General features: G+C 52.3%; 1 protein-coding gene across 1 annotated transcript; it reads left to right on the top strand.

The window, feature by feature from the left end:
- The first annotated feature begins 3,396 nt into the window (after positions 1 to 3,396).
- On the top strand, positions 3,397 to 11,557 carry SELPLG (selectin P ligand). The gene is made up of 2 exons (XM_066370667.1): positions 3,397 to 3,540; positions 9,676 to 11,557. Exon 2 carries the CDS (start codon positions 9,681 to 9,683, stop codon positions 10,866 to 10,868), a length of 1,188 nt encoding a protein of 395 aa, XP_066226764.1. The 5' UTR covers positions 3,397 to 3,540; positions 9,676 to 9,680; the 3' UTR covers positions 10,869 to 11,557.
- The last annotated feature ends 363 nt before the right edge of the window (positions 11,558 to 11,920 follow it).

The following is an 11,920-nucleotide window of genomic DNA, read 5'->3' as shown; positions in this document are numbered from 1 at the left end:
CTCTCTCTCTCTCTTTCTCCCTCTCTCTCTCTCTTCCCCTCCTGCAGCCATGGCTCAATTGGAGTGAGTTGGCCCTGGGCGCTGAGGATGGCTCCATGGCCTCCACCTCAGGCACTAAGAAGAGCTCGGTTGCTAAGCAACAGAGCAACACCTCAGATGGGCAGAGCCTCAGGTTTGTCAGGTGAATCTCGGTCGGGGTGCATGCAGGAGTCTGTCTCTGCTTCCCCTCTTCTCACTGAATAATAATAAAAAAATGCCATGAGAAGCCCCAGGGATCCTATTGCCACTTAATATCAGTCTGAATTGACTCCTTCCTTGTGCAGGTCTGCTTGGGAGCCCCGTGAGGTCCAAGATCCCAGAGTTCTTCATCCCTGCACTCCCAAGGTCTAGTTCTGGTGGGCTGCTGGAGGCATGGGTTCCTTCAGCTGCTAACCCTTCCTGTAACATCACGGTTCCAGAGCATGTTTCCAGATTGGATTGCCCTCTGACCTTCCTGGTTTGGGAGCAACCCCTGTGCTGGCCATCCTCCAGCGCCCAAGCTCAGCCAGTGACCCCTGGGGAGCCCTGATCTCCTTCTCTCTGGAGGAGCAGCCCCACTCTGCAGGCTCCCATCCCAGAGGCCTGCTCCTGAGGCTGCCCGGAGCGGCAGCCAGGACTGGGGCCGAACAGAAACTCCCTGCAGTTCCCATTTGAGAAGGGGAATTGCTTCCTAGCTGCGGTGGCCCCAAGAGAGGCCGTTTCCCTTTTAAATGATTCAAATAGGCAAATCTCAGCCTTCGAGCTGAGTCCTCCCTTGAATGAAAGAGGATGGTGGTGGGGGGAGCGATTGGATATGACTCCTCCTTTCCCTTCCAGAGCTGGGTTTTTCATTAGAGCAGCTCTGTTCTCTATTTTATGAAGCCTTCGCTTTCATATGAACAAACGGTCCCTTGGCTGGCAGGTAAATTCAGAAACCACTGCCCCCTCGAGAAACGGGGGGCACAGCGAGGCTGCACAGCCAGCTGGACTCTGGGAGGAAGTGTGTGTGGGAGACCTGGGCCCTGCCCTGAGCCTCACTTTCTAATGAGACAGGAGGCACTTGGGAAGGCAGGCATGGTTCTGTGACAGATATCACCCTCCTCTTCCTGCAGTTTCCGCTATTTTCGTGGAAATGAACAGAGGGTCCTACAGGAAGTGGGCATCAATGTAGGGAAGGAACCTCAGGGAGTTCCCAGTGAGTTACAAGTAGATGGTGAGATTTCAGCTCTGCCTGGCCTGTCGGATAGAGCCCTTGTCCAGCCAGTTATGTGAGGGTCCCACACGGGCTTAATCCCATGTCCTCATCTTCCTTAATAACTAAAGGCACAATTCACAATTGACCTGCTTTCTGCCTGGAAAATGCCAGGTGGGAGCTAAATTTGCTTCTTCTCTTTGTCTCCAGGGTGTTTAGTTTTTTAAAGAGCTATTCTTGCCACTGGTGTGAACAGTTCCCCACTCCACTGTCCACCCAGATACAGCAAACAGATCACATTGCAAGCCCAGCTGGACCGGCAGCGGTGACGGGTGCTCTTGGAAGCAAGACCACTTAGTGCACAAATGATCACTAGGAGCGTCCCCGTACAGGCCTCCCTCGGAGATGTTGCGGGTAGGGTCAGGGTACGTGAGAAACCCCCTACCTGCAATAAAGTGAATGTGGCAATAAAACTAGTCACAAATTTTGGGGTTTCTCAGTGCATACGAAAGTTATGTTTACACTACACTGTAGTCTATTAAGTGCACAATCTCTGTCTAAAAAAATGTTTTTTTTTTAAAGACTTCATTTTAGAGGGGAGAGAGAGAAAGGGGGTTGGGAGGAGCGGGAAGCATCAACTCACAGTTGCTTCCCATATGTGCCTTGACCAGGCAAGCCCAGAGTTTTGAACCGGTGACCTGAGAGTTCCAGGTCAACACTTTATCCACTGCGCCACCACAGGTCAGGCCAATGTGCATGTTTTAACTTAAAAATACTGCTAAATAAATATGCGCACCGTCATCTGAGCCCTCAGTGAGTCACAGATGTTTGCTGGTTGAGGGTCTGGCTGTGATGCCGAGGGCGCTGGTTGCTGAAGGTTGAAGTGACTGTGGCAATTTCTTAAAATAAGACACCACCAATGCCTTTCATGGGCAAGTTCTCAAAGATTACAGCCCACAGATCACGGTAACAAATATATATAATAATGAAAATGTTTGAAACAATTGCTGGAGTTACCAAAACATGCGACACAGAGACAAGAAGTCAGCAAAAGCCGTTGGAAACATGGCACCAGTAGGCTTGTTCTATGCAGGGTTGCCACAAACCTTCAATGTGTAAACATACACACACACACACACACACACACACACACACACACACGTGCGCGCGCACGCACAAACAAACCAAAACCCTCCTCTGCAATATGTCTGTGAAATAAAACAAGGCAAGTCTGTATCAGTACACTGCCTACCGCAAGGCAGGGGATGGGCCCATCCGCGTCTGCGCTTGTCCTGAGCACCCCCTTGTGCAAAACGTTGTCCACTTTCTCAAAGCTCTGTCCCTTCCTAGGTCTCCCAGCTTTGGCCCAGGGTCTGCTCTCTGCCTGGGCTGGCCACCCAGCCCACTCTACTTGTCATCTCAAGTGTTACTTCTTGGAAGTCTCTTGACATCCCCTCCCCTACCCGGGGTGGGTTAGGGGCCCCTCCCTGGCTCACCACAGGGTGACATTACCGCACTGTGTCCTCATGACGTGTTTGCTTGTTAACTGCTGGCTTCCCCACCAGACGGAGAGCTACAGGACAGCCGGCTGGGGTTGGACACTGTTTGCCTTCGGCTCTTGGTGCATCCAGCTCAGGCGCCCACATTGGCTAAATGAACAAGTTAGGAGAAAAAGAAAATCATCAGGCGTTGCCTTCAAGGAATTTGCAACCTAACTCCTCAGAGAGTTCTTGGTTGCAGCTGAGAGGACCATCTGTGCACCCAGAGAGAAACGTTTGCATTGCAAAGGACTGTTTGCAAAGTTCAGGAAGGTCTTTGTTGAGTGTTTTCTCCCCTCACTCCCTTCCTGGGCAAGAAGACATTATAATCCTCCTTTGCATCAGGTTACTCCCTTCCAGATGGGGTCCCCTGTCACCCACACTCTCCATCAGCCGAGGTGTAATGCTGTGTGGCCTTTCTCAGCTTAGGTCCCCTTACCCGTTGCTCCCCAGAAAATTTCCATGTGGGTTCTCAGTGTTTTCATGGTTACCGGAATCCAAGAGTGACATTAGGCTCTGCAGGCCTCTGCCTCCCACTATCACCCAGTCCAATCGACAGTGTCACCAAAGCTGTCACAAACAAGGAGGTGTGGGCCATCACGTGGCCCCGTCTGAGTAACCACATTCTCGCTTCCTTCTTTCACACACAGCCGTTGGGAGTTGGCGGGGTCTCGGACCACGGCAGGGGGTGCCACAGCAGTGCCCTGCAGCGTGGGCTGGGTCCTTGTCACTAAAAGAGAAGCTATTTCTCCTGGGCCCACGAGGCAGCTGTCCCATGCTCTGCTGAGCACGGTAAGTGCCGGCTTGCAAAACCACAGGGAGTGGCTGGGGGTGCCCAAGGGACCAGTGGTCCTGCCTGACAGCTGAGGACGGGCAGGGGCAGGCCCTGGGCTGCAGCCCCGGGGGAGGACAAACCAAAGGGCAGGGGGCTTGGCGCCGAGGTCTCTGCCTGGAGCCTGTGGCCTCATGCTGCCATCTCTTCCGGATCCTGCTCGCCTCCACTGCCATCCTGCCTACATGGGCAGGTTTGCCGCAGCTGCTGGCTCGGGAACATTCTGAATTTAAAAAATTAGAGACATCGGAGGATTTCCCTAAAAAATCATCCTACCCCTCCTTTCATGGGGGAGGGGATTTGCTCAGGAGCAGAGCTGGAGTTAGGTCTGAGCGATTCCTAGGAGGGGGTGCAGGATTTGTTCGTAAAAATATTGCTTCTCGTCGACCTGGAAATGCTGAGGTCGCCGGTTCGAAACCCTGGGCTTGCCTGGTCAAGGCACATATGGGAGTTGATGCTTCCAGCTCCTCCCCCGTCTCTCTCTCCTCTCTCTCTCTCTCTCTCTCTCTCTCTCTGTCTCTCTCTCCCTCTCTCTCTCTTCTCTAAAATGAATAAATAAAATTAAAAAAAAATTAGAATTATATAAAAAATATATATATTGCTTCCAAAGCTTCTTTATGCTTTTTTATAAGATTGAGGAAATGACAGGTATTCATAGCAAAGTATTAAAATATTAGAGTTAGGATACTATTGCTAGCAAAAGAAAACAATAATAATAATTAGAATACTCATTGATTTGTATTTGGGGTGCTTTAGGGGCAAACAGGTGAATGGTGGCCAAAGTAGTACCCCCTGCGCGCACACACACACACCCACACACATGCACACGCACGCGCACGCACGCACGCACACACACACACACACACACACACACATCCACACACCCCAAAGACAAAGGTCAGGGCTCTGGCAGCCTGGAATTCTCTTCGGACCCTCTTGTTTTCTTCTCTCTCCTATCTCTCACTCTGAGTTCCCAAGTCAGGCCTCTCAAGGTCCCTGGGCAGGGGGCGCAGAAGGTGGTCCCCTGGCCCTGGGTGGCTCTGGGGGTTGCCCGAGCTGACCACACCCTAAATGGCAGATATGTCCCTCCCTTGGCCAGCAGCCATAGGAGAGCGAAACCCAGATATGGGAAGGGATAGGGCTGCCAGGCTCAGTGCCTCCTGGGAACCTCGGCCAGGCCAGAGCAGGGCCTCCTATGGGGCTGGGAACCCTCTAAGAGCCCTGTGCCCCCTTTTTAGAGATGAGAAAACCAAGGCTCATGAGGGGAGAAGCAGCTGCTTCAGGTTGTGAGGGCCCCAATGAGTTAATAATTCATGTAGAGCTCTTAGGCCAGTGCCTGACACGTTGTCTACGCTCAATATATGTGATTTACAAACCAGCAGCGTTCAAGGCTGTGCACTGCACTCAGGGCTTGCTGTGGAGACAGATTTCCAGGGCTTCCTGTCCCGGTCCTCTCTGACTGGCAATGTCAGAGGTGTGTTTAAGCTGACCCAGGGCTGGGGACTTTTCAGGGATGTGGCCCTTAATACAGAATAACAATGACAACCACTAGCCTTTATTGAGCACTTACTATGTGCGAAACATGCAACCTGGACCAGCTCACTTCAACCCACTACCTCATCAGGTACAGGTGCTACTACCGCTGTCCTTGTGTTCCGGCTGGGAATCTGTGACTCAGAGGTGAGTTCAGTTGCCCAAGGCCACATAGCTTGCAAACCACAGGGCTGGGACTGGATCTGGTTTGATACTGGATTTAATCCAAAAGTGGGCCAGGCCCTGTCCTGTCTGCTGAGGCTTAGATCTGCACTGGGATTGGTTGTGTGTGTATGTGTGTGTGGGGTCACCTGGGCCTCAGTGTGACCTACTTGTGAATTCCAAGCCTTCCCTTCACCTACACCCTGAGATGCTCAGTTTTTTGGATCCTAAGATTCCAAGAACTTGAACCTCGGGACTCCTGGGCATCCAAGATTCTGAATGGGAGGCCCCAAGTGCCTTGAAGTCCCATGGGTGTCTTTCCTGAACAGCCTGGGGTGGCCGCACGGTGTGGTCTCTGGAGCTGGGGTGTGGACTCCAGCAGACTGCACCCCCAGGCTGGGCTCAGGGCAGAAGCAACTTGGTTTTAGGGTGTAAGGCAGGAAATGGGCAGCATCTGACCCACTCCTATAGGTAAGCTAATCCATAACAATATAGGGCAGTGGTAGTCAACCTGGTCCCTACTGCCCACTAGTGGGCGTTCCAGCTTTCATGGTGGGCGGTAGCAGAGCAACCAAAGTATAAATAAAAAGATAGATTTAACTATAGTAAGTTGTTTTATAAAGATTTATTCTGCCAAACTTAGCAAAAATCCGACATAAAGTACTTGGTAAGTAATTATTATTCTATGCTTTAACTTGCTATAACTCTGCTTTATAAATTTTATAAAGTAAGGTTACTTCCTTACTTTATAAATCACCATTACTGTGGAACCGGTGGGCGGTTAGAAAATTTTACTACTAACAGAAATACAAAAGGGGGCTGTAGGTATAAAAAGGTTGACCACCCCTGATATAGGGTGTGACAGCTCTTCGCTCCTCCCCAGCCTGTCCTGTGGTAAGTGGCTGTTTTCTGCCATTGGAGGAGAGACAAGGTGAGAGGTGTGGCCTGGAGGAAGCAGGGTCCCATTCTGAGCCTTCCTTTCCTAATCCATATAATGGATTATCATTGTAGCTTATGTCGTGTGAAGATGCGTTAAATTCCCTCGTATGATGAAATTGATGAGATGGTCCATCCACATCTTCTCCTATATTATAATAGATTTATTTTAGCAAGTATCAGAGTTACTGTCCTGCCTCCAATATGCAGTGTTCACACTCTGCCCCTCTCCTTGCCACAGAACCTCTGGGAACTGGGTTTTCTTCCCATGAAATGGGCGGGTGCCTGCCCAACCTCGGCCTGGCACGAGGCTGCTGTGTCCATGGCCCCTGCCCCTCAAAGCCTATGGGGTGACAGCACTAGACTGGGGTGACCAGATGCCCAGCTTGCCTGGGGCTGGGGGGTGTGGGGAGTAGGGGATTCTGATGCTGATGTCAGGGACATCTAGGATGAGCTTGTGACCCTAGACAGACCCGGGCGGGGTGGTACAGGATCCCCAACACGCTCATCTTTTATCGCAACAGACAGGGGAGCTCTCTGCTCTCCCGTGGGGCCCACTGCTTCCCTGACCGCACACGGGGAGGTGGGGAGGCTGTCATCTCACACCCTGCCTGGGGTGTACCTTTCCTCTGTTCCCCTGTCCGCAGCCCCAAAGAGAGCCCCCCAGACAGAATACCCACAGCTGGGATCTTCCCTGCAGTTTTTCATCCCTTTCTCACGACTGTTCATTGAAGTAGTTGTACCTATTTTACAGAGGGGGAAACTGAGGCACAGATAAGGTGAAGTGACCCGCTCAAGGTCACAGAGCTGCTAAGTGGTCTCCCTGTCACCTCTCTGGGGACTGTGGGGGCTGGGTGCAGGGGTGAGGGCCCACCTTCGGAAACAGGCCCCCGGCCCTGTCCCTGGTATCCTCCCAGCCCCCAGGCTGCAGAAAGGGGGGCCCCGACTCCCAAAGATGCTGCTCCCCACCCAGAAGCTGGTGGGCTGGGCCTTGAGATTTTGCCCCCTCCCTCTCTGCAGGAAGTGGCTGAGGGCTCAGCCTTCCAGGAACCGAGAACTGCCCGAGTGTGGGTGGGGGTTTGCAAGTCTCATCATAATTATGAAATATGGCTTTGAGCTGGTGGCTTCTTCCTAAGTTCCTGTGCCCCTAGGAAAGTGGGGGAAAACGTTAGGCCATATACTCCTCCTCCCTAAGTTGGGACTCCACCCCGTGTGCAAAGAAACTCTGCCTCTGGAAGGCAGGTTAGGGGGCAAAGAACGTGTATGTGCGTGTGCATGTGTGTGTGACACATTAATTAAGCACCTACTGTGAGCCTGGAACTTTTGAATCCATCATCTCACCACATTCTCCCCACAGCTCTATGAGATAGGTACCGTTTGTTATTCCCATCTTACAGATGAGGAAACTGAGGCTCAGAAAAGCAAAGATCTGTGTCAAGTTCATACGGCACGTAAGAGACAGAGCCAAGACTCAAACATCTTGTTTGACCCCATAGTCTGTGCTCCCAACCCTGTTCTCTGCATGGGACCCAGTCCCAGTGGGGCTGGCCTTTCTAGGTGACATGACCCTCTCTCTCCTACGTGGGTCCCTAACCCTAGCCACAAACACAGCAAGCCAAGCTGTCTCCCAAGCCTTTGCTCCTTCTGCCCATACAGCTAGGTTAGGTCTCTCCACAAAGCCTTCCCGAATCCTCATTGGATTCAAATCTGATCTCTGCCACTCTCAAGCTGTGTGTCTTTGGGTAAATCACTTCAGCTCTCTGAGCCTCATCCCTCCTCAGTAAAATGAGGATAATTGTGAGGGACAGATGTGTCTGGTGTACAACTATCATAAAGTTTGGTTTAAGAAATTAAGATATGAGCAGACTAGCATTCTAGAAACCAACACAATTCTCACCGACAAGTGAAGGTCATATTGAGGCTGGAAGCTGAGGGCCTATGAGTAAGTTACTGTCCCTCAAGGACATGTGAATTGCAAGGGAAAGTGGTAGAAACTATCCAGGCTCACTTTACCCCAGGCACTGTGGCAGGGGTGGCCCACAGCTGGAGGGCATTATGTCCAGGGGCCCAGAAATGCCTGAATCATGCCCTAGAATACAGCGTCACTCTTCATGGGATTTTCTTTTCTATTTTTAAAAAAATTTCCATTGATTTGAGAGAGAGAAGCATCAACTCGTTTCACTCAGTTGTTCCATTTAGTTGTGTACTCATTGATTGCTTCCCATACATGCCCTGACTGGGGGTCGAACTCACGAACATTGGCATGCCAGGTTGATGCTTTATCTACTGAGCCACCTGGCCAGGGCATCACAGATTTTCTAATGCAGGATTTTGAATTGCACAAACACCAGCCAGTGCCAGGGGGAGTATAATGAGAGAGAGAGAAAAACAAACCAGAAAGCATGAGTGTTCACAATGCCAAGAAGAAAGACCAGTGAGCTGGCCAAGAGCAGAGGCACTGCCATTTCTGGCCTCCTGGTCTGGATGCTGAAGGGAATACCCAAATGCACAGTGACCCTACCCACAGGCAAATGAGATGGCCATCAGCTTCCTAAAACTGTTCTGAAAAGACTTTTCTCCTGGGCCCAAATAGTACAGTTAATGGCTCCGGGCCCTGGAGGGCTTACAGGATGGGTTTTACTGAAAGATTCACAGTAGCTGCCCTTTGCTTGGAGCTCCGTGGGATCAAAGTACAAAGGACTTTCCAGGCATCACCTTATTTCATCTTCACAATAGCCTAGGAGGTAGGTGCTGTCATCCCCATTGTGTAAGCCAGGACACAACCAAAGGGAGCCAGACCAAGCCAAGATGCTTAGAAAGGATAAGAAACCCAGAGCATCTGAGGGGCAGGCCAGGGCTGTGTGCGGGGTGGGGGAGCCAAGATTGGAGAAAGTGGAACAGAGGGCTCAGGACCAAACCCCCAGAGGCTCCAAGGGTCCAGACAAGCAGCTTCATCCTGCATACCCGTGGTCTCCAAACTGGTGCTCATGGGCCCCCTCAGTGGATGAGTACCTGGGTCTATTTATAAATTGCTTATAGGTACTACTCTACTCATGTTATAAATGCACACAGAAGTAGAAAGCAAGAAGGAATGCCATTAAAGTTAACATAACTAGAAGCTCTGATACATTCTATCTGCTCCCCAGCCGGTTGTCTTGCCTGCAGATAAAAAGTTTAAATCAAACAATGATAGGGAGGCAAGTAGTTTCTGTGCACCATACAGAGGAAGTTGAAGTTCCTTCCACCATGAATGTATTCATGTTGATAAGCAGTAGCAGCTGTTATTCACTTACTGGCCTGCTGTGTACCAGGCATGGGCTTGGTTGTGAGGATGCCTAAGGCCATGTGTCTGCCCCAGACCAGACACACGCCCAGCCGGGGCCATCCAGAATCGCAGTCGAGGGTGCTCAGCAAGCCCAGGGGTAAACCTGTCCTGTTGTCTCTCTGTCTGTGTGTCCCTGCAGGTGCCATGCCTCTGCAACTCCTCCTGCTGCTGATCCTGCTGGGCTCTGGCAGTAGCCTCCGGCTGTGGGAGGCCTGGGAGGATGGGATCAAGGAGGCCCCAGGCCGCCTGCTTGCCCGGGGCCGGAGACAGCTGAAGCTGAACATATCCGAAGACTTTGACACCTATGAAGGGTATGATGGCACAGACCCTCCAGAAGTGCTTGAAAACAGCAGAGAGTCTGTGACCCTGAGCCCCCAGCTTCAGGTTTTGATGGGACAAAGAGATTCTGCAGGGCTTGAGTCTCCTGACCCAGGCACTCCGGGGGTGGCCAGAGGGGACTCTGACAGCCTGGGTGCCGGAGGGGCAGCCACTGGGAATCTCAGCACAGAACTAGCCACACAGGGGATTCCAGTCACACTGGGCCCTCAGCCCAAAGAACCGGTCACTACAATCCCTCCCATTGTGGAGGCTCTATCCACAGAGGGGGCTCCACTCACAAAGCAGGCCAGCATGAAGACCCTGTCCATGGCGCCCACAGTCACAGCGGCACCGACCACACAACCTGCAGCCACGGAGGCCCTGTCCACAAGCCCTGAAGCCACAGAGACACTGTCCATGAAATCCACAGTCACAGGACCAGAAGTCATAGAGATCTTGTCCACAGTAGCCCCTTCCACAGAGCCCACTACCACAGAAACCTGGTCCACAGATCCAGCCACCACGAAGGCTCAGTCCACACAACCTGCTACCACAAGGGGTTTTACCACAGCCCTTCTTGTGCCCACTGATCTTCACAGGGACACCACCGTGGCAGTCAGTGATTCGTCTGATGGCCTCATCAAGCAATGGAAAAACAGTCAGAGTATTTCCCCTGGGAGCTCTGTGTCCCCTGGCCTCACGGAAGACCTGAATTTCATTCCGGTGAAGCACTGCCTGCTGGCCATCCTCGTCCTGGCCCTGGTGGCCACCACCTTCCTCGTGTGCACCGTGGTGCTGGCTGTCCGCCTCTCCCGCAAGAACCACATGTACCCCGTGCGCAATTACTCGCCCACTGAGATGATCTGCATCTCCTCCCTGCTGCCTGAGGGGGGCGAGGGCCCAGCAGTCACAGCCAACGGGGACCTGCCCACCACCAAGGGCCCAGGCCTAAAGGAAGGGTCCGGCATGGACCGCGATGGGGACGACCTCACCCTGCACAGCTTTCTCCCTTAGCTCCCCCTGCCCAAACCCCTGAGCAGGACCCAGGTCTCCCCACTTCCTCCGCAGCCCTCCAGGCCGCCACCGAACCCCCAGCCTCTATCCCACATGTCTGGGCTTCATCGAAGCCCCCTGGGGATAGGGTGTTTAGGGCAGGGCCCTGGCCACCCCAACAGGACTGAGGGCAGCCAACGTCTCTCCTCCCTCCTGGCCACTGCAGTCTCATTCCCATGAACCCAGGGAAGACTCAGGGTTTCCTGCCCTCACCTCACCGCTGTTATCTTCTGGTTGTCATGGTCACCATGTATTTTGGTGAGGGGTACTGAGGAGTTTTATCAGATACCCCTCGGGGGATCCAGAGTGAGGTCTGGGGCAGGCTTGATGAGGCCAAGACTACACCCTTATTTGAGACTGTGTGAACCAATAAGCTTCTTTTGAGTGACACAGTAACCCCCATCTTGCTTTCCCCTGTGTCCAAGAGGTAGAGTGGGCTCTGTCTTGTTCACTGAAGTGTGCTGCCGCCCAGCCCAGGACCTGGGACAGTGTAGGCACTCAGTAAATATCTGATGAAGAAACGCTGGCTGAATGCTTTGAGGTATCAAGGTGCTGCCTTCCTTTGCTCTTCACCCCCAGTCCCATCCCCCTCAGCAAGCCCCCTGCATGGGCTGTTTGGTTGGGTTCTAATAAAACTTTATTTATAAACAGGCGGCAGCCTGGATTAGGTTCTGTAAATTTGCTGACCCCTGATTTAAACACAGGGTGACCAGAAATCTGGGTTTGACTAAGACTTTCCTGATTTTATCCCTGGAAGTCCCATATCATAGAAAACTGCAGCCCCAGCGAATCCGGTCAGTTGTTGCTCTGTTTAAATGACACCACGTGCATAAATTACCACTTTTTTTTTTGTATTTTTCTGAAGTTGGAAACAGGGAGGCAGTCAGACAGACTCCTGCATGCGCCCGACCAGGATCCACCCAGCACGCCCACCAGGGGGCGATACTCTGCCCATCTGGGGCATCGCTCTGTTGCGACCAGAGCCATTCTAGCGCCTGAGGCAGAGGCCACAG

The sequence above is a fragment of the Saccopteryx leptura genome, chromosome 2 (assembly GCF_036850995.1).
Source record: "Saccopteryx leptura isolate mSacLep1 chromosome 2, mSacLep1_pri_phased_curated, whole genome shotgun sequence".
In the NCBI taxonomy this organism is placed as follows: domain Eukaryota; kingdom Metazoa; phylum Chordata; class Mammalia; order Chiroptera; family Emballonuridae; genus Saccopteryx; species Saccopteryx leptura.
Note: the sequence above shows the minus strand (reverse complement) of the source record. Positions and strands in the feature narration are given on the sequence as shown.

Excerpts from the sequence above, each read along its gene's own strand:
- SELPLG (XM_066370667.1), top strand. The coding sequence starts at position 9,681 with ATGCCTCTGCAACTCCTCCTGCTGCTGATCCTGCTGGGCTCTGGCAGT.